Genomic DNA, 23534 nt, shown 5'->3' on the forward strand with positions numbered 1-23534 from the left:
CAGCAAGAACAATAAAAGAATAATTCTTTTCTAATTATGGGATAGAATACTGTAGTTCAAGGGGATATACTGTCAATGAAATACTGAAATTAAGAAAGTACCTATTAATAGTTGGAAATGCCGCCAAATCACCACAAGGGCACTAGAGATAACTTGCTTATAAAATAGAATTATTTAAATTTTCTATTTGCTGTCAGTTAGGTCACAAAGAATGACCATTCAGTTAACATGCATAGGCTTAATTGCCACAATGTCAATTAATATACTCTTAAAATTCAACTATAACACGCCAGTCACCTTCCATTGGTCAGCTAATGCTTTGCTACTTCTGCACTTCATACAGCTCTGCACATACAAAAACTGACCATTTGTAGTAGAGCCTTCATTATTCTACAACCTTTCTGCTGTATGCTAGAGCTTTATGAATATTGATTGTGCATGTTCCTACTTTTCACCAGTTGATCTGAACAGTATAAGCAGCACCTTCATCTGAAATTATGTTTTGTTTGTTTTTTTTTAAAAAAGCCACCATGGATATGTAAGGTAGGGTACTAGCCATGAGTAAATTAAACTGTTGACAGCCAAACCAGAACTAAATGGGTTTTGGCGGACTCAAGATATTCAGCATTGGTGGCTCTATAAGATTCCATTATTCATCTCAAGCTTACGTTACCTGGTATCAGTTGCTGAAAGGAACAAGATACATTAATACAGCGTGGCACTTGCTAACCAAGAGTCTCTGAAATGGAAAATTAAGTTGCACTACCATGTGATACATCTCATTAGCATAAGCAGAAAAGCATTTGAAAATGCGTGGGATATCTACAATGTTTTCATCTGAAAATTTCGACAACCTGTAGGGAACTCATTTAGTACAGGATCACTGTACTTGGGAGAACTTGAACTCTGACACATTCATAGTAGTCAACTATCGCTTTTGCCCACAAAAGCTTATGCTCCAAAACATCTTGTTTAGTCTATAAAGTGTCACAGGACTTCTTGTTTTTGAAGCTACAGGCTAACTCCACTACCTCTCTGATACTTGTACCTGCATTCTGAGTAACAGTGATAGCTGACAACAGGGCTGACCATGCCCACGTTGCAGCTTAACAGTATGTGTGTAACTGTAGGTTGAAACTCTCTGGCCTCTCTGACTGGTACCAAAACAGAATTTGCTCAACCACAAGAGGTCAGCATCATCTAGCAGCATTATCAACACTTCCACTGCTCACTGGGCTCTTAGAAGACATTTAGGAGTAAATTAGAGCTAAATAATAGCTCAGAACACAGACACAGGACTGGTGGTTGTAAACAAACTTTATAGAACCACAGGAAACTTGGCCACTTATGTGTATGGCCATCAGGCTAACTAAAATCATGCCAGACCACAGATGTCGCTGGATGTGCGCATGCCAGACAAGGGAAGATCAATTTGTAGTCAAACAGACATTTAGGAGTCCTCTCTGTACAAGTGTGCCACCCTACCTGTAGGATAAAAGCCATGTACTAGCCTAAGCCTCTCAGGTTATGTCTTCACTGAAGAGGTAAACCCTTACCCTCAGTGTTGACCCTCCCTATGAAAAACGCTCTCACCTGAGTTCACTGATGCTATCAAAATAAACTGGATGGCTCATCTAGGCTACAAGCTGAAATCCAAGTGCCACTTTTACTAAGACTGGTGACGAACACATTCACCAATGAGGATGCCGACTTAACCACTTGAGGGAAGGCACTGGACTACAAGCACTAAAGTCCCCTTTGTCTGCCCAAGAGGAACACAAGTTTCCCTACCAGTTCACTGTGGAGAAAGTATGGCTCTGCTTACTGAAGCACTAAGAACAGGTCATGTCCCTGATCATGCGCACATAAAGTCTTAGCAACACACAGATGAATACAGCACAGGGAAGACACAGTAATTCAAATATGGCTTGAACTACAACTGCTCATACCAACCAAGGCTAACAGATATTGATCACCTGAGTTAATACTGAAAAAAGATATAGTAACACTGGCAAAATTAAGCAATGTTGTCTTCATCAACACTTGGGAAGTCACCAATTTTACTCCAGCACAACAGCAAGAATGCTATCTCATAAATGCCCATGATAAAGCTAGTCAGAATTGGAGAGTTTTCCCATCAGAAAATCTAGTTTGTGATAAAAAAAGGTAGAAAGGTTTTACTTAAGAAAAGTGAAAAATGTCAAAACAATATTTTATAAATATTCTTTTTAAAAATATTTTATGTTACGATATACAATTAAATTGGAACAAAACAATTAAGTTGTGTTAAAATATTTTGATCAACAATGACAAATGTTTAGAATTTTGGTACATGCGAAATTATTTTTCTTCATTCTGTTCTGGAATGAAAAAAATTTGTAAGGTGGAGAAACCCATTCTAAAATGAAAAATCCAGTTGTCAAGCAGCTCTAGGCAGCTGCCAATATGAACTAGTATTTCCATTGTTCCTAGCACCTGCAAGAAAATTCCCAAGAATGGTCAGCATAAAAAAGGCCTGCGAGCCTGAACACAACCTACATTTGGAGCGAACAAGGTTACTAACTAGCTATAAACTAAACCTGAAATTGTACGGTAAATACAGAAGTAATTGAAAATTATGATTGCCATTCTTCTTTGGGAAAGTCTGAGACTAAAGAGGTTTGGTGTCACCTGTAAGTTAAATGCACCGGATTATATAGCAGTATTAATTACTTGTGAAATAGTATCTGACTATAGTGTATGGACACAAGTTGAGATGAAGTAACAGTTTCAGTTTTGCTTCACATGCACAAAAAATATCAAATATCCTCGGTTTTATCTCTTGAAATACTAGATGAACTATGTACAGCAGCAAAGTTGTCTTATTTTCATAACTATAGCAGTTTCCACAGCTATGACTGAAAGCTTCTATTACAACTTCTGTCCCCCTTTTCGCAGGCTCAGAATTCTAAACCATTCTTTTGGACTTATGTTTTTCCATGCTGAGTCTCTACTTAAGTGATTTGATGGGAAGTCTGAAGAAAATGCCTGCAGTCTCTTAAATTAGAGAAATGAAGAGGGTTTTTTTTGTTGTTTTTGCATAAACAAGCCATATTTTTCACTGTACTCACATAAAAACACAGCTGAAGTAGGAAACAATATAAATCAGAGCTGTATACAGCAAGCTGTAGTTTATAGGCCTCAAATGAGAAGACGATGACACGAACAACAGAATATTTACAGGTGTCAGCTGATGTTTACAAGTATGAACTATGCTCCCTAATCCTGATTATAATTATCTACATGTATCATTTAAATAGATTTGTGAGCATCATTTCTCTATTGCTTATATCCTTGGAATACAGTGCAGTGTGCTCCTGTAAAAATCGCCAATTAAGAAAGTATACCATTTTTGTGAGCCAATTCAGTGAATTTGGACAGACTTAGATTTTTTTTCCTAGACTGCTCCACAGGAATTTGATCAAAAAGCTTAAGTGTACTTACTTCTAAGTTTAACCTACATCTCAATTCTCTTCCCAGCTACCCCAATGTCAGGAGCTTAATGTAGGTATTGCAGATTCTCCTCTCTAAAATAATGGGTATTAGTTTTATTCCCTCCATTTCACTCAGCAGTACCTATTAATAGTTGGAAATGCCGCCAAATCACCACAAGGAAACCCTCTAGTTTCCTCCCATTCTTAGAGTCTTACCTTCTTTCACACACCCACTGTGTCCAATACACTCGCTACTCGCCACATGTGGCAAACAAGACACTGCGTTGCAGCAAACGCATGCATATCTAACTCATAAGACAGGGTGCCCAACTCACAGCTTTCGGAGCCTTTAAATACAGCTCCTCCTGAGACCCACGTGCAGGGAGTGCTGTCCACCCACTCCATTCACATACCTCACTGCTTAGTAGGAGAAGTGCATAGTGGCGGCCCCATGGAGTCTCTGGCACTGACTTAGAGCAAGAGGGTTGGGGGTGCCCGGCTCTGGGGGAGGGGAGGGCATTTATTTCGCTACCAATATTCTTACAATGTGGCATATATGGAAAGACAACAACCACAAGTGTGGCGAGCTTTGAATTCCTATTGGACATGGCTGTTGTACATTTAAACCAGTTTCTCTTCCCATGGAAGTGCCAGCCCTCTCAAAGTATTTTGTGACAGTGAATAAGGCACTATATAAACAAGAGAAACTAGATTCATGCAAACATGTGAAACAGATCCCAGATAAACAATATTCTGATGTAGCTCTGCAAATATTTGTACTGGGTCAACAAAGTGACATGAAAATGTTTTCAGGTGAAAATAAGTAGTTTAATTCCTAACATTTTAAATTCCATCATACTTCCCACAGTAGCCTTAGGAGGAGAGAACTTCTAGTAACACAAGTAAAACTAGTTGGAAAGTTACAACTATCAACATTTGCCAGTTGACAAGTTGCACTTCTCGTTTAAACAAAGGCAACTCAGACACTATAATGCCCAAAAACAAGAAGCAGTTTAGAAATGTTTCTTTACTTTCAGCATGACAATCATGTAGACTGAATACTATCTATTTCACAAGGCACCTGGCCTACGAAGATCATACAACCACACAAAAGTTCCTGGACCTGTTGGACTAGTCCTTTCTTCTCAGGCACACTGCCACCTTTGTACAGTCAATACCTCTCCTTTAGCTATTCTAATCTCATACAATTTTTTTCCTCAAATGTTCTCTTGGGATTCTCAAAGTTTTGCTGTCTTCTATCTTTAATGGCTTTGCTCACTTTTGAACTTAACTTCATACTACATCTTCATGTCAGGCAATAGGATTGAAGACCACCTGGCCACTTCATCTTCCATGAAGATTACACACCTTAACCTACCTTGTATTGTACCAACGTGTCCTTTAAGCTCTTCATACAGTGCTAAACACTGTATGATACGCTTTTTTGCTAAGTGCTGAATAGAACACATACTAATTTTCATTCCCACACTGTGAAAGGTTTTGTACGTAAGCTAAGCCATTTCTAGTTACAAGCTATTTTATTTTCTCTCTAGAACTTTAGGGAAGTTCACATTTCAATGAGTAGTAAATACGCTATTCTCTTTCTTGTTATGCCAGGAAAAGAAGGGTTTATGAAACATATGGAAAAGTAGTAGTATTCAGGATGTTGGAGGTTTTCAATCCTTAAGAGATGGGAGCATGTACTGAAGGCTACAAATAAGCGGAAAGCAATAGCTAAGAATAAGAAATTCATATGATCCTACTCAGTTATTTTTATTTATGTATTGCAGAAAATTAAAGATAATTTGTTACAAGAATACTGTAAAGCATGTTAGAATGTGATTTTGGTGCTAGAAGAAGCAGTGATTTCTTTTGTTCTAATTGTAAAATTAGAGCAATATTAGAAAATCTACTCGTCTGTAGCGCTTAAAAATATCTTACAAACAAAACTGCAGTTCACCTGAAATTTGTAAAATGTTTAGTAGAGAAACTGAGCAACCTAATGAACAAGAATATTTCCCTCTAAGGCTATCCAGATATTTTAAAGAAGTAATTAAGCATTGTGTAATTAACATTTTAAAAGCCACACTAATTCATTATACCAGACATCGAAAAGCTATGTAGTTCACTAAAATACATTCCAATAGGCTCATTCTAATGGGAAAGTGCAAACTGACTGCAAGATCATATTTATTTTTATATCTTAGCAAGCTTAACTCCTGACAGTTGGAACTGAACTATAGATTTGTACTGAAGTAGTACCTAACAATCAAAGATCAAAGCCCCAGGGCTTGTGTACACTACCACCTTCCTTCGAAGGAAGGATGGTAATTAGGGTGTTGGGAGTTTACTAATGAAGTGCTGCCATGCATAGGCAGGACTTCATTAAGCAAATCCTCCCTCCCCACAATGGCAACTTCGAAGTTTTAAACTTCGAAGTACCAGCATGCGTCCAGCCGCAGCTCACCCGCTGGTACTTTGAAGTGCCTGGGCAACTCAACTACAGTCCTCAAGAGTAAGGGGACTTTGAAGTTCCCCAGCACTTCAAAGTATCAGCAGGTGAGCTGTGGCTAGATGCATGCCGGTACTTCGAAGTTTAAAACTTCGAAGTTGCCGTGGGGGGGAATTTGCTTAATAAAGTGCTGCCTTTGCACGGCAGTACATTAGTAAACTCCCAACACCCTAATTACCATCCTTCCTTCGAAGGAAGGTGGTAGTGTAGACAAGCACCCATGGTACTAAGCACCATCCAGACATTCAGTAGACACAGTTGATAACACAAAGCGCTCACAGCTCAAGTATAACCACAGAGAAGTAGCTGGATTAGTCTATTGTCACAAAAAAAAAAAGTTGTCATTTAGCACTTAAGACTAACAAAATAATTAGGCAATGAGCTTTTGTGGGGCAGACCCATGAAACCATCCCATGAAAGATCATCACCTAATTATTTTGTTAGCTCAGGTATAAAACTGAGATGATTTTGTGAAAGGAATACATAATGGAAGTTCACCAGAAAAACCAGTACACCATATTGATATTTAATATTTGGGAGAAGGAAATTCTGTTAAAGCAGTCTACATAACAGCACCCTGTATTGCAGCTGATGTTGCTTTAGAAACTTAGTTCACTCTAACAGTGCTTGGCAATCACTTTATATTCTCTTAAATGCAAAAGTCAGCATGCGTAAATATCTGATTTTGAATTACTATACCGTAAACATGAGTCTTTTGTGATTGTTAGACTACACTTCTCACAATCCTGTGGAGTACTTGGGTCAACAGGAGAGTAATGAGTCGTTGATTTAAATGCCCCTACTGTACACACTAAATTGACCCTTGGGAGCTCCTGTTAAAAGTGTAGATAGCATCAAAACTTTCTGATATTGCTGTGGGCCAGTAAGATTTATGTGACAGTTTCTTCCCTCAGCCTTCCACTATGGGGATGCTGCAGTAATTCAAGTTAAGGTATTTCGATTCCTGCTACACTATTCACATAGCTAGAGTTGTGAATTTTAAGTTGAGTTTCTCCCCAAGGACAGACCTGCCCTTTCACGTACTCAATCCAAATAATGTCATCATGCTGCAGCATGTTAAATATTACAGGTGTAGAAATGCAATTATTCCTGATATTCCAGAAAGACTAATTTTCCATTTATTCCAGAAAGACTAATTTTCCATTTAGAAACCGACAACAGTCAGATAGTAGTTGCTTGAATAAATAAATACACCTGCCAAGGAGGAGCCACTACTTTAATAAGAAAAAATGAGGCCCAACCGGTTTAGCCTTTAACTTCCAGCCAAATCTGGCCACAGCCAGAAAGATGTAATATTGTATGCTGTCAACTGCTGTTTTGAAATTTCTTCACACTTAGAGCATTTTTCTTCCATGTATCTCAGAATGCACTCTAACATGCCTGTGTGGAAAGCAAATACTCATTTTACAAGCAGAAACCTGAGGCAGACAAAGACTACCTGGAAAAAAATAAGACATGCACCAAGGACCTGGCCACAATTCATCCTGTAGAGTAGGTGGAACTAATCACATCTGAGCTATGTTGCTACATCAGACAGATCAAGCATTTCATCTAAACTTGCGAGCCAGAACCTTATTTTAGATGTTGTAGGAGTAAAAGTCTCACGCATACACAATTGAGGTCTCCCAACATACAGATTTGTACTGTAACCAAAGAAGCACTCTTACTCTACATTTACCCAACACGTTTGTTACTTGTAAGCACACCTTGAATTGCATTTAAGTTGTCTGCTGCTTGGAAATTTAAAAGAGCAGAAGGCATAATTTCATATTCATTTATATCTACTTACAAGGAAACAAAAAGATACCACTGGAATCACTCCTCCTCACCTTTCAACCCCCCCAATTACCTAGTGCCTAACACATGCATTTGCCTATTCACCATTAATAAGCTAGAAGTTTTTCCTGGGAAATGTGTAGTGAGGCTAAGCTAATTTCTGCAAAAATAAAGCTTTAAAGATGGTTAGTCCTTAAATTAAATCTTCTGATTAAGAACTGCACATACACAAAGCAGTGGTGTTTTCCTAAGTCTGTGGGCGAACTGCTCCAGTACCTCTATGGCTGGTCATAGCTTTGCCAAACAGCAGGTAAATTAAATGAATATCTAGCTCCTATCATATTTATCAGTAAGTCTTAAACCACTTGACAGAAGATGGTAAACATTATCCCTATGTTACATACAGGAAAACAGAGCAGCCAAGCGACCTACCTGAGGTGACATAAGAAGCCTGTGACAAAGAAGGGAATTGAATGCAGGTCTCAAGTCCAATGCTACTACCCCAATCACCAAATTGTTTTTCTTACACACAAGCAAAAGCACTTTTGTATTAATATACATCATACCAAAAGGCTGCCAAAAAGAATCATGCTCATAAATCCAAGTTACCATGCAGCAAAAGTTACAAGAGAGCTTTTCCTCTCAGTTTCATTCATGACAGGATACACCCAGGCATTCACTTACTGCCACAGACACGATAGTGCGTCTATATCTGCAGCACTTCCATCACTGATGAGAGCAGTGCCCTAAGGGAAGTTATCCCACAGTGCTACTTTGGCGGGAAAGTGGGGTGACTGCAAGGCATCCTGGGACCCTAGGAAGTTCCCTTTCCTCAAACAATAGCTCATTATTGTTCCAAGCATTGGCTTGTTTGCTCAATAGAGAAGGCATTGCCACCTGGCCAGATAAGTGAGCACTTGCCAAGAAAGTAGTAAAGGGACTTTCAAAGTTCTAGGGCTTTACAGGGGAAGGACTGAATTGTGTACCCATCATCAAAGTAACAGAGGAGCTGGCTAGAATGGTCCCCACCGAAGCACTGTGGGATATCCTGAAGAGGCTAAAATCTTAGCAAACAAGTGGAACATGTCTTTACTTGCATATCACTGCAAAAGCATCACCGGTAAGAGCTGCACGCCTTGTTTTCTTTTTGCAGTGCAACTTCTGAGTGTCAATGTTCCCATAGTTTTTGCACATAAAAGATTTTTCTGTTTTATATGGCAGGAGTAGACACACCTAAAGGCCAAAGATCCTTCTCCTTCCAACAATCAGGATATGGGGCTTTAAATCTGTCAAACACTAAATATAGACTGATGAAAAAGTGGAACTTTGACAAAATCTGGTAGCATAGACAGGACCTATTGTCTAGAACAGCGTTTCCCAATTTTATTTGGCCATGGAACCCTTTTAAAACTCAAAAGAATCTTGCAGAACCCAAAACAACAGTCTGATGGAGCTGAAAAAAGTAGACCACAAATAAGAATAAACAAATTGCTAAACAATGTCATGAGATCAACCTTTAGTTTAACTGCACATATTTAAAAACAAAAATCACATTAAATGTGTACCAAAATAAAGATGAATAACTAAAATGCCTTATATTGGCAGTTTTCAATAGGAGACTTTGACCACAATTCAGATGAGAATCCTCAATACTTGGCCAGAAGTTATGAGGATGGATTTCCTCCCGATTGTTTTGTGTAAGCTCTTCTATAGGGGTCAGCTACAGTAAGCAACGTCTGAGTGTACTTATTAGATTGGAGTCTCACAGGTAAAGGCATGCCTCCCATTCCGCTGATTTGTGTATCACACTGAGTATCAGCCGTCCAAATTCCTGGCATGGGTCTACAACACACATGCTTAGAGACTGAAATACAGCTGCTTATGGAACTTTTACCACAAAAAAGTTAGGTGTGTACAAATTTAGACACCCATAAAACTCAGGGATAGATGACTAGGGGGTTTGGGAATCCCAATGGGGCCTGAGTATGGGATATGACCTTTTCTGGCATCCACTTTTCACTCTGTGTTTCAGTAGAGATCTATTTCAGTGCTTTGGCTCACACCATCATCAGAAACGGCTCCATGTGCTCAAAAAGTTCTAGTACTGCAAAATGAAGTCTTAGAAACAGTTAAACTACTCTGTCTTTAATAATTCTAATCCTAATCTGAAAGGCATTCTAGCAACACAGATCTGTAATACTCTTGTTTACACTTATTTTTACAGTTAATCATTACCATAGTAAGCCATGCAGTTAAATGCAGGTTCTCAAACTTTTCAATTCGTGACTCCTTTCACATAGCAAGCCTATGAGTGCAAGCCCCCCCCATCACTCCTTTTATGAATTAAAAAGACTATTATAAATGCTGGACTTGAGGTGGAGGCTGACAGCACAACCCTTAACTTTCTGACCCCAAGTGTTAAATTATGTAACCAATGAGCATTTGCTCAAAATGTATGTATGAGCTCACAATGAAATTTTTATATTTACCTATCACATCGTTTGATCAGTGGTTCCCAATCTTTTCAGTTACATGACACTTCAATGAGACAAAATTCCATGGTGCACACTTTTTCAGCTGCATTAATTGCCCCTAAACACCACATTTACATTTATTATGGTTACAGTTTTGCTAGAGATTTGCAACATAGTGCATACAACAAGCAAAACAAGGATCAAATGCATTAGTGTTTCAAATCCCACCACAGAATATACCATTTTAGACAGCAAGCACAGACATTTTCCAAATCTGCTCAATGTCATGCTAGGGAGGTTGAGTAAGAGTAACCACTGAAAACAGACTCCCCTCCCCACCATCTTGTTGTAGCCAGGATGCAGCATCTAAACTGTGTTCCAGCTCCAAGAGTCTCCTGCCCTCCCTCCCCATTGCCACAGCAGGAAGTGGGGTGGCGGGTTCCCCGCCAGCTCATTCAAGCTGGGAAGCAGCATTTCAGCTGCCTCTTGGTACAAACAGGGTCCTATGAGGTTGTCATTTCCCCCTCAGTGGCAAAGATGAAAAATTTACATTTCACAGCACACTGGTTGAAAACCACTGCTTTAGATGACCAGTGCCCACAATGCAAGTTAATGCAGAAAGCTGAAGAAAAAAATAGAAAAATGCAAATGTCACATTTTCAGCAAGATCACTCTTTGCAAAAGAAGGGCTATAAAAATGGTCTCAAACTAAGCTTAAAAACTTAAAGATGACTCTCCTACACGCATCTCTACATTTAGAACTAGACTCTTACAATTTATAGGAGTCTTGCTCAGAAGATTACAAAGACCATGATTTACGATAAATTAAAGTCACATTTGTCATGAAAGTCATGGAAGTGAAAAAGATGGAGCTTTTCTTGCATAGTTTCCTCAAGTTAGAAAGTTTAGTTTCAACACAGTTAGATCGTGACATACCCATAGCAGTTTCACTCATTGCAAATGCCTCAGCTAAAAACATAAGTTTTCGAACATTTGTATTACGTGCTCAATATCCACTTTGACCTAAAACTAAACCAAACATCCCAGATACCCAATTGGCAACCTCAACATTTTTAAATGTATTCCACCAGATGTCATGTGGTTTTGATACTTGTCCACTCCTGACTTCACTGTACTTTTTTCTATCCTAGATTATATTTTCATTGCATATTTTTTCCTCTCTCTCCCTGCCATGTTAACATCAACTCCCTGCTCCCAATACATTTTCTACCTCTCCTTCCTCCCTTTTTTGCACTTTCAGTTCTGTATTTTTATTTTATACTCCCAGTCTGTCTCCCAGCTACAATTATACCCTTTCACCCTAAGATAAACAGTAACTTCAGTCACACAGCATCTACCTTCTCTCCCCCACAGAAAAGAGTAGTTGCATCAGGTGTTTTGCTCCCCTGCTCTCACCTCCTCTCTGGGAAAGAGTACATCAGTTCCCCAGTCCCACTCAGGTCCCCACAGATTGCTACGAGCCCTGAGTGAGCAGGTGTTTCTAATAAACCTTGACAACATGTGATAGACCTGTATGTTGAGCTATAACCATAAGAGCAGACAGGGAAGGTAGGCTTTTGCTAGAAAAGCCATGAGTTACTTATGGTCTTAGAACTGTCGATCAAGGCAGATTTGAAGTCAGGCAGTTTTCCTCAGCCTCTGATGTTCTCACCTTTGGCCTTTACTCTGAAGGATTAGTTTGGCACCAATCTACATCAGAGAAACACAAACTCCATGGTATTATAGTACAAAAATACATAACCTCATTAACAATGTTTACATGGCTTCTAGGTACAGCTTGAGTTTAAAGACTCTAAAAAATAAGATCTGAATTCACTGGGAAGACTTTAGTGCAGATCAGTCTTACTCAGAAATGCAGAAAGAAAATGAATGTTCTAAAGAATAAAAAAAACTTGACTTTCAACACACTAACATTTAAAATTCCTTATTTTTTTCCCCTCACATCACATTTTCTAGTACAATTACTGTTATATTTATCGAGGAATTTTTTTTTGCAGGACGCATTGTATTTAAGGCTTTATTTTATGACTAAGAATCTATAAATGACTCATGAACATTTTAAGACATTCAACATGTGGCACCCTTGAAGCTAGTTCTTCACTGGAAGATGCTAGTAAGAACAGAATGTTGCTATTAAAAGGCATCCACCTTCTCAAAGTTTTACGAAGTGAAACATGTCCCAAGAGACTCTCAAAACTTGGAAACTTAATTAAAATTATTTTCTAATAGAAGTGGGTAAGAAATATGCTGTGTCTGGAGGATCTTTAGGGATATTTCTCTTGCATAATAAGGTAAGACTAATCTACCACACACAGTAAATCCCATGCAATTTAGTCACTGCAGTACATTAAGTTGACACGCTTGTTCAGAACAGCATTTGACATTGTATTTTCATTCACTAGGTATGTACCCAAATGCTTAAAATTAGATATTAGAAAGCCAACAACAGTACTGTAGACCTTACGCAACTCTTCAACATAATACAGACTTGAACATTAGGTTAACCATGTTATCTTGACCAATGTAAGTTCAATTTGAAAAATGTCAGTCTAATTTCAACCCCAACAGACAAAACCAATACAGATCTGTGGAAAGACTAGAAATGTATCTACCCCTTGTGAACTGTTTTCTTGCATAATGAAAGAACATTCCCTCAGATCTCACAACACCTCAATTACATTTCAACTTCACAATAAAGTCTGTTCTCCCACAACTTCTGTTCCACATTATAACTCAGTAACATGCCCAATATTTCTGCTTCTAAAACCATTTCTGCACAAGAGTGTCACGTTAGTCTGTTTTTACTATGTTGGCTAACATCCTAAACCAGAACAGTATAATTATAAGAACAGATATTTATGCAAAATTTCGATTTGAAAATATTTCCAACATACACCTCCAAACCTCGAAACAGTTCTGTGGCCTGCTAATTATTAAGCATTTTTAACACACACACTGGGGAAGTGGGTCTCACCCACAAAAGTGTGTTAATAAAATTTATTTATTAGGTAGTCTTTAAGGTGCTACAGGACTGCTTGTTATTTGTGACACTGCTTAAGAGTAAGTACAACCATTTTTAAAAAAAATTATACTGGAAATATGCTATGAGAAAGTCAGAAGACTAAGCACACCTAACCCACACAAAAAATAATCAGGTTCATGAGACTCAGGATTTTTGGGACAGATATGGCAATTTCCTACAATGTCTGCAGAAAGCCTTACTATATTAAGGTAATGCATCATGATGGACCAGAATTGTATGTAACCTCTCAAGGGAAGAGATGTGACCGGGACGTTCAAAAGACTGTATACAAAATGTGCCAAAAAATATGGGCTCCTGGGATACTCAGTGATAAGTGGATTTTCTGGATAATCAGAATAATGAATATTATCCAGTTTGGATTATGCAAAAGAAGTCTTTCATATTACTCAAGGAGAGGACGTAACAATAGCTGTAATGGGACTGAGCTATAATCCATCTAGCCCAAGTATCCTGTCAAGCTACCAATGGCAACCACTTCAGAGGGAATGAATAGAAGACGGCAACCATCAAGTGATCCATTCCCTTTGGTGTAGTGCCAGCATCTGGAAGACCATGGGCTGAGGAATATCTGGAGCCTAAGGATGTGTACTTAACCACAATGGCCAATAATCATTGATGGACCTACCCTTCATGAACTTTAATTCTTTTTCAACCTAGTTACATTTATCTTCACAACATCTCCTGGCAACAAGTTTTACAGGTTGACTTTGTGTTATTAGGTACCTCCTTTTGTTTGTTTTAAATGTGTTGCCTATTAATATCATTGGGTGATTACCTGCTACAGAAGATCAAGATCAAAAGGCACGATTCATATAAAGAAATGAGTGACCTGCCCAGCTTTTGCTTTGGTTCTGAATTTAAGGCACATAAATATATAATCATAGGGTAAATCTCAACTATGTGTTTTGAAGGTGCACCTCAACCTTTCTTAGACTCTCCCTGTGTTACATAATAGCCTAATCTTTTGCAGGCTGTAATGCCTTGGCTTTGATAGTTGAGTCTAAGAACAGAACAGCAGCCATACTGGAACACACCGAAGATCCACATTGCCCAGTATCCTGTCTGCTGACAATGGCCAAAACCAGGTGCCCCAGAGGAAGTGAACCAAACAGGTTAACACTCTCTCTCCTGCTATCCCTCTGCACCTGCTGAAAAACAGAGGCTAGGGACAACATTCCTTACCCATCCTGGCTAACAGCCATTAATGGACCTTACCTCCATGAATTAATCTAGCTCTTTCTTAAATCCTGTTAGTCTTAGCCTTCACAGCCTACTCTGGCAAGGAGCTCCACATTTTGACTGTATGCTGTGTGAAGAACTTCCTTTTCTTTCTTTTAAACCTGCTGCTCATTAATTTAATTTGGAGTCCTCTAGTTCTTATATTCTGCAAACAAGTAAATAATTATTCCTTGTTCACTTTATCCACACCACTCAATTTTATATACCTCTATCATATCTCCCTCCCCCACCGCCTCCTTTTTTCTAAATTGAAAAGTCCCAGTCTCTTTAGCCTCTCCACATATGGAACCCATTCCAAACCCCTAATAATTTTAGTTGCCTTTTTCTAATGACTGAAACAACGTGACCACATCTGTATGCAGTATTCAAGATGTGGGCATACCATAATTTTACATAAGGGCAATAAAATATACTGTCTTATTCTCTTCCCTTTTTTAATGATTCCTAACATCCCGTTTTTTTTTGACTGCTGCTGCACACTGCGTGGATGTTTCCAGAGAACTATCCATGATGACTCCAAGATCTTTTTCCTGATTAGCTGTAGCTAAATTAGCCCCCATTTAGATTGTATGTACAGTTGGGGTTATTTTTTCCAATATTCATTACTTTACATTTGATCAACATTAAATGTCATTTGCCATTTTGTTGCCCAGTCACTCAGTTTTGTGAGATCCTTTTGAAGTTCTTCACAGTCTCCTTTGGTCTTAACTACCCTGAGCAGTTTAGTAACAATTGCAAACTTTACCACCTCATAGTTTACCCCTTATGCCAGATACAGGATATCTGATACACAGGAAATCACACTAGATAATCTAATGGTCCATTCTGCTTTAACTCTATGACTAAAAACTAAAATCTACCAAACCCCTAGTTAAAGTTGGGGGTTACTTCTGGAAAGCTAACATTTGAAGATTCTTTTACTGTCTGAATAGGTTTATATAATGAATTTACCTTAGAGAAGGAGCTGTGGAGGAACACTTAACGGTGAGCAATACACTGGTGAGTCCACTGAGCAGCAGTTCTCGAAGTGTGGGTCAGGACTCCAAAGTGGGTTGTGATCCTGCTGTAATCGGGTCACCAGGACTGGCGTTAGATTTGCTGCAGCCTGGGGCCATAGCCAAAGTTCAAGCCCCACTGTCTAGGACCAAAGCCAAAGGGCTTCAGCCTTGAGTGGTGCAGCTCAGGTTTCAGGCCCCTCTCTGCCTCAGGCTGAAGATACTGGGCTTCAGCCTCTCCCTCTTTCAAGCAGCGCAGCTTGGGCCTTAGCATTAGTCCCCCCTCCCCCCTCCTTGTGGGGTCATGTAACTTTTGTTGTTGGGAGTCAGGGGGGCTAACAGTGCAATGAAGTTTGAGAATCCCTGCTTGAGAGGACACGCAATGTAAAGATTGCTTAGGCAGTTTGGCTTCTGAGGAATCACAGTGTAAATCAGAGACCCATGAAGCCTTAAAAACTCATATCAAAAGGAAGGGAGATCCAGATCTCCACCAGGAGAGATGACACCTGGTAGCTGGAAACCTTTAAGCATACTCCACTAGCAGCAAGCACCCAGACGGGGAAAAAATGGTGCTGTCATCCAGAAATTGTAATGTTTGTTCAGAATACCAAACAGATCACCGGTTAAGGCACTTGAAATGTGGGATACCCATTTTCAAATCCCTGCTCTACCTGACCTGAAGTAGGGACTTGTGCTGAAGTCTTCCCCTATACCAGGTCACTACAGTAACTAGGCTATTGGGTATTCTCTGGTAGATCTTAATCTCTCCTGTTGAAACTATTCCACTTAATATAATTACTTACTGTGTCAAAGAGAGAAAGAAATTATACAGCTTGGAAGGTAAGGCATTTACTTCTCCAAATCAGACAAACCAAGAATTTAAAAAAAGTCTCCCACACTACAGCCAAGTGCCCTGACCACTGGACTATTGGTATAAGGAGGTGAGGGGCTGAGCTCTATTCATGAGAAAAACAAGCATTAGCCCTAGATTAACTGCAGAAGGGGTTCATGACTGTGAACCCCAATCAAATGCTGGTACATCCCTCTGGACTCAACTACCTAATTTCCTTTGGGCAGTAGTGCTTAGTCTCTACCACTCACTTCAGTATCTCCCACTGACTAGTTTAGGCATCTCACCACTCAGCTTGCTGGCTTTTGTTAATCCCTTAGGTACCTTACTCTCCCTATTATGGTACAGGGAGAGTAAGACAGAGCTGAAAATTCCACCGAGCAGCAGAGTTACATGTTGTATGCCTAAGTCTCTCTGTGAGTCTAGCCTTTAAGGCCTAGTTAAATTCACTTGTAACTTCATGATATATGTACAAAGGAAAGAGAGTTCTTCTATGATTAATTTATATATGATGTTAATTTAATTCACTACTGACCCTGCAAACATGAAAAACAGCAGCTTTATCAAAAAAGTGCTCTGTGGTTCACAAATGAGATGTATCTGATAGTGAGTTTCGGCTCCCTGGTCTATACCTGAAAAATTACACCCTGCTTTGTATCTTTATGGTGAGCATGGGGAGACCAAGGAACCAGTCAATCTGACCAAAACCCAACAGTGTTCCCTCTAATCTTTTCCATCCATTTGTGGATTTTTTCATCCATGTGCAGAGTAAATTATGTGCACTGAGGCATGCATAAGTGTGCAGTACCAATAGAAACAAACCTAGCTGTGGGCGCTCTGCTAATCAGTGGGTGGCATTTGAATTTCTCCTGAACAGCCACAAAAGCACTCAACTTACAGGGAACATCCATTATTTGACTCTTTCCTACCACATGCCACCAGGGAAAGGTCATAGATGCTGTAGCAGCAGAGTTGCACAAGCAATGACCTCAAGGAGAAGAGTTATCTTTTGGACAGAAATTTATTCTGAAGATGTAAACATGCAACCCTGAGCTCTCAAGTGAGGTTCAGATAGCACTTCACAGCCAAAGAGTATCACTCTCAAAAGAACTCTGGACTTCACCTCCAGCAAAGCCTTCACCTTAAGAGGAGATGGTTGTACATATCTAGCCTTGACACAAACCACAGGAACATACCAACACTCCCAAGAATACTTAACTAGCCAAGTTTTTCACTAAAATGGCCACACCTCATTACATCACAACACTATCTTCTCCTTACCAAACTGCAGTTTCACCCTCCAGTTAATTGGATCTATGTTTAAGTCAAAACTGGAATCTACTAAGTTTTGTGGAGCCTTTGATTCCTAAAACAAGACACAAAATACTGCATAAAAGCCTCATTACATCAAATAACTGATCAGCTTTTCTCTCAGTTTCCAGTATTTTCCATGCTGTGTTCTTCAAATTCACCGCTAAACCTATTCTGATGAGAAAATTTGGAAAAACCTATGTTTGCGCTATGAAAAGCCTGTAAGGCAGACTGAAGGATTTCTTACGCCCCTCCCCACTCCCAACTGAAAGGCTATGTCTACACTAGAGCAATCCGTCAGATGTTTCTGTCAGAAGATATCTTCTGACAAGATTTCTATTGCAAGATCGCAGCCAGACTGCCAAGCGGATCGAAAGAGAAATCCATTCTGTCAACAGGTCAGCCAGACTGCCCATTCGCTCTCTCAACAAAACGGCCAACTGGAGGCAGAACACACAAGGCTGCCCAGTGTTCCAGAAGCCCTGTCTCTCAACAGAGGGGCCCCCCAGGATGTCCGGACTGGCCTTCTGTAGACAATCTGTCGACAGAAGCGTTCTGCCTCATGAGGGGCAGCAGAATGCTGTCAGCAAAAGTTCTACATTCTGTTGATTTACTCTTGACAGACTCCCTTAGCAACGTAGCCACTACATGGGTTTTATCACAACTCTACTGTAGACATAGCCGAAGTCTCTATTTCAGCATTTCCAAGTTTTACATCATGCTGGAGACAGGATCCAACTTCTGAGTCTACCACCAAGAAATCAGGTTAAGAAAGTGTTGCATACTAACACCACCAATCCTTACACAGGATTCATCTCCAAAGCAACACAATCCAGCAACCTAGATAGAGACTTCCAAATAGAGATTAACTCACAAAAAAACAGCAGATGAAGACAATTTGGAATGTGAAAGCAGCCAAAGAAAAGCGACCTAAAGAAATATCCTTTGGGATGTGACTCGGATTCACATTCAGACGGGGGTGTCATTTTAACCATTTCCAAGTTCTTTTTTGACTAAATCAAGACAGTACATACCAAAAGTTCATAACCAGCAGAAATTCCCAGCACAGATAGTTGCCATAGTTTGACAGCAAATGCACCTGTATTCCCCTAGTCACTTGAGGACACCCATTTCAAGTTTCTAGCTCCTAGACATCACTTTTCTTGGATGGAGACCTACACTTCTTCCTCATGACCAGGATTTTATGGACGCATCTCTCTGTGACTTACACTGGGACATCACCAACAAGCCAATAACCCATAGGCCAGCACCTGTGCTTTGCTTTCTCTCTGAGGACTACGAACAGTATTTTCAACAGTTACAAGCTACCACACAGCTTTCACTAAGACAGCATTTTTATTCTTAAGGCAAAAGCATTACAGAGAAAACATTTTAAAATGATAGGCGCTTATCTGCACATCAGAAGCTTACCAAAGGTCATCCATCAGTCTCATGGGGCTAGAAAAGTGGTCTTCAGTCTATTTACATATTACTTTTTTAAGCCAAATACTCTATTTTACTTGTGCTTGGAAACACAGTACGTGTGTTCCTCTCATATTGCAATCACTGTTTGAGTTCTTCAAAGATCTGTAGTAACCCTCCCCCATGGAGATGAGCAGAGTCATACTTATGCCTGGCCCACAGTAAAACAAACTTACTGCAGTGGCACACAATCTTTGAAGAAATGTATTGCAGTATCTCTTTCCTTTGCTAGTTCTTTCATGGTTAAATTAAGCATGGTACCTATCAAATAAAAACTTCCTTTACCTGCAAAAGTTCCCACTGCAGCTATGTATCTAAAACTGAGGAGTAGATCATGCTTTTTCTGAAGACAATGGCAGATTCCTTCCTTAAACGTCAAGAGGAACACGTGCAGAACTCAATAATAAGGCTTTTTAAAAGACTTCTTCTAAACAGGCATGAAAAGTTAAAATTGAAAATTTCTTTTTAACCTGTTAAGTTATAGTACAGCTTTAAATACAAACTTGTATTTGCTGTAATTAACATTGTAAAGTACCTAAACTATGAAAGTATAACAATCACTGTTCTAAACCTGGGGTATGTGACATTTTGTAATGGGGGGCACAGTGTGATCATCCTACCCACACATACCCGCCACAGCTTCCACTGCATTGCCAGTGCTCCGCTTTCTCCTGCAAGGCCTTCACCGCTGTGTTGCCAAGGGAATGCCTCTCCGGCCTCTGGGCCAGGGTCCAGAGGAGCCCTGAGACAAGTAGTGGGGGCAGCTGGTGATTTCCCAGCTTGATGAGGTATCCTCTTGAGATCCCTCCTGGGGTCCTCCCTTTGAACAACCCTCCCCTTTTGGGTCACCCTCTGTGGCCTTCCAGCATCCCCTTCCCAAGTGTCCCACTCCCTTCCAGAGCACACTTCCTGTGGCCCTGCCACAGGTCGGGGTAACCCCAGCTAATTGCAGGACTGAAAAAGGGGGCCGTGACCTAAAATATTTGCTCAACCCTGTCACTTATGTACCACAATCCAAACTACAAAACAAAAAAATCCCAAGCCTCACTTCCAAGCATAAATTCAGAGTAACACCATTCACTAGCAGAAGCTAGACTATAATTCAGCCTGCTAACATTGAGGTAAAGGTATTTCCATGCCACATACACAGGCTAAGGAGCAGAGTTTAATCAGCCTTAGCTAACTACTGTCTAGTTTAGGCTACTTTAGAAGCATGATGTATGTGAAGTTTATAACAATTTATTCATGTTAAGACTTTTACACTTCTAGTTTAACCTACAACTGAACTCTTTTCACTTACCTTATATATATCACAGCAAGACGCAGTAGCAAGTTTTACAATAAATGGCATTTCTCTTTATGAAAATTATGTTAATGATTCTGACAGCTGTAATCATCAGCTGACTATCTTCCCTATGCTACTGCCAATTTTCTATACAAAGAGCCAAAGTCATAGACCTCAGTCTGCAGAATCAGAGACCACAATGATTTCAAGCTCATTGAAATTTCTAGATACATTCACATATGCAAGCAATCCAAATTTATGGCAGATTAACTTCCCTAATGTGCATTTCTCTCACCTATAATATTTTCTTTAATTTGTCTATTTTTAATACATTTGATGTTACTTTTAATACAATAATTGCTAACTCCAGTTTAAAAAGACTTTAAGATCTTCTCTGAAGGTCTTATAAGATTGCTTTGACCAACACAAACAAATTCTAGTATATTTTACTGTATCTGAAGTATATTTAGAACATTTATATTACATCTCAAAACCCACACTGGACATCCAGCAGGTAAGTAAAATAGAATTTTCAATTGCTGCTACACCCACAAATACAAAGTTAAATGCTGCTTTACCAAGACACTGAAAACTATTAGAAGAATGCAGATAAGATTCACAAATGTAAGCAGGCACTTTAAAAACTCCTCAGTTCCCTATTTCCATGGCATATTTTCCAATTCTAGATTCTTCTTTACTTTAAGTGCAATAACAAATGACTAAAAAAAGATTGGTAAGAGTCATACATACTGTAACACAGATGTATTAAAAGCTACTCTAGTAAACCAGTTGGAGAAATTTGCAATTATTCTGTACTGAAAACTAAGTCAAAGATGATAGAACCGTAGCAATGGCAAGGGTTAGAAGACAGGTTTTATCATCCACACTAACTAATATGTAGAAAAAGCCACTATGGACTATAAAGTGGAAATATTAAAGTTACTATTTGTTCATCTATTCAACAAAACAACAAACATTTAAAGATCCTAAATTTAAATACTGATTTGGTATTTAATTCACAACTACTTAAAATATTCCCAAATGACCGAGATTCATCACATGATTAAGTTAATTTATGTAAATGTCAGAATGTGTGCAAGACTTGTTTCATACAACTAGAAACTCAAAACAGTGTCTGTTCAGTTGTTAGTCATTACCAACTGATCCTTACTAGCCTCTGCAAGTAGCTAGTGCTTACATTTTACATGAATTATGAAGAGAGGGGTTTGGGCATTCACCTTGAACTCTGTAAACCTACGTTTAATTCCTTGCTATCCCACCAAACTTCCCATGCAATCTTGGGCAGGTTATTAAGACTTTTCTATGCCTCACATCCCCTTTCTATGCCTCACTAAATACCTTAAAGTATGGCACCAAGTATAGTACAAATATTTGTAATTTCTGTTTTGACTCCAAGCATATATTTTGCCAACCAATATAGTATACTAGCCATTTAAAGCACAAGCTATTACACCGACACCACCAAATACCATTTGCAGCTTTTGCATCTTACATTACATTACATCAGTATTTCCATCATAAAGAAAGCTTTTGTTATGTACTGCAATTAGAAACTAAGAGTCTCGGCCTTTGAGGACTCAGTTCACTGTATCAGGCCCATCATGAGACAGTCTTGGGGTTATTTCACATCTTATAACATTAGACCTCTAATGTTTCATTCTAAATATGAAAAATTTCCTTTTAACCCAAATATGACTAAAACACCACCCTCTCAGAGATTTAGCACCTCCATGCAAACACCATACATTCTACAGAGTCCCATAATCTTCATCCTGTAGCACCAGATGAGTCTGTACCATTACCAAACCTACCCTCTGGAGCCCAAGAAAGTCCTGCACAGGAATATACTTTGGCTGCTGGTGGTGATTCTCTGGTTTAAATTTACTATTTTTTAAACATCTAAAAGGGATTATAGGACACAGCTGACAGCCACAGCAGGGGGCTGGACTCTACAACCTAGGAAGTCCCTTCCAGTCCTATGTTCTCTAAGTAGCCCCCAGCACTAATCCTCTTCCTTCTCAGGGCTCTCCCCTCACTCCTCACCCGAGGCCTGGAGTCCCCCTCCTCAAGGCCCGGCACCATGCAAGCCCCCTTGCTCGGTAAGAGGCACAGCTCTCGGCTACAGGGCGCCCCCACAGCCTTGTGAGAACCCTCTCAGCCCCCACTGGAGCGCGCTAAACTCAGTGGGGCAAAGCCCGTCCCCTGGGCGGCTCTCTTAGCCCTCGCAGGTGGGGCTCCCGGCCCACACTGTAGCTAATGTCAGGTAACGCGGCACGCCCCTCTGCTCCGAGCGGACCAGGCCCCCGGCCTCTCCCGTCCCCCGGCTGCGCAGGTACCTTGCGGACCCCCTTGTAGATGTAGAAGTAGAGCTCCCGGCCCACATTGAAGCAGAGCCGGTCGCCGTTGCCGCTCTGGTCGTTGACGTTGACGAAGGAGACGCGGACCGGGTTAGAGCCCTGGGAGTTGAAGGGCACCCGGTTGGGCCGGCTGTACTCCGAGTGGCTCAGCAGCTTGTACAGCCCCTCCCGGGTAGTGAACTGGGTCTTAATCTCGTTCATCTCCTTCCCTCCTCCCTCCGCCGCCATCTTGGAAAGGAGCAGTCATCCTGCCCCAGTGCCCGGATGTGCCCCCACTGCGCCGCCGCTCGCTCTACCCGAGGGCGGCCACGCAAAAGCCGTAAAGGGGAGGAGCTGGCTCGCCTGTTTACTGAGCCTGTGCGCATGTGCTAGATGGCCTGACGTCTAGGCGGCCGCTATTGGGGCAAAGGGGAGGAGCTTCTCTTGGGAGAGGCGGGGCCGGGGGTGTTTCTCCGGCGCTAGCAGAGGCGGCGGTGCCGCCCTGGAGGTAGAGCGGGGGTAGCGCACGGAGGGCGGGGTGCGGGCGTGCTCTTGCCTGCCAGGGCAGACGGCAGTGCAGAAGCTGCCTGTCAGACCTGGCGGGGGCTGGCAACACAGTGCCTTAGCCTGAGAGGGCACTGCGGGCAGACGGGGGCTCAAAGCCCATGGGAATGCCGAGGGGCTCAGGGCGATGC

At 40.5% G+C, this 23534-nt stretch overlaps 1 protein-coding gene across 7 annotated transcripts in view; it reads right to left on the reverse strand.

Annotated features, from left to right (window-relative positions):
• WDR20 (WD repeat domain 20) overlaps positions 1 to 23139 on the reverse strand; it is a 78837-nt gene extending 55698 nt beyond the window's left edge. For all 7 annotated transcript variants that reach the window (XR_012645897.1, XR_012645896.1, XR_012645895.1 and 4 more), the window contains exon 1: positions 22840 to 23139. Coding sequence is in view for 4 of the 7 variants with exons in the window: in XM_074996482.1 (XP_074852583.1) it covers positions 22840 to 23088 (249 nt within the window). In the remaining 3 variants the exon portion in view is untranslated. The remainder of the gene's footprint in view (positions 1 to 22839) is intronic.
• Between the last annotated feature and the right edge of the window lie 395 nt (positions 23140 to 23534).

Source organism: Carettochelys insculpta, chromosome 6 (assembly GCF_033958435.1).
Source record: "Carettochelys insculpta isolate YL-2023 chromosome 6, ASM3395843v1, whole genome shotgun sequence".
Lineage (NCBI taxonomy): Eukaryota > Metazoa > Chordata > Testudines > Carettochelyidae > Carettochelys > Carettochelys insculpta.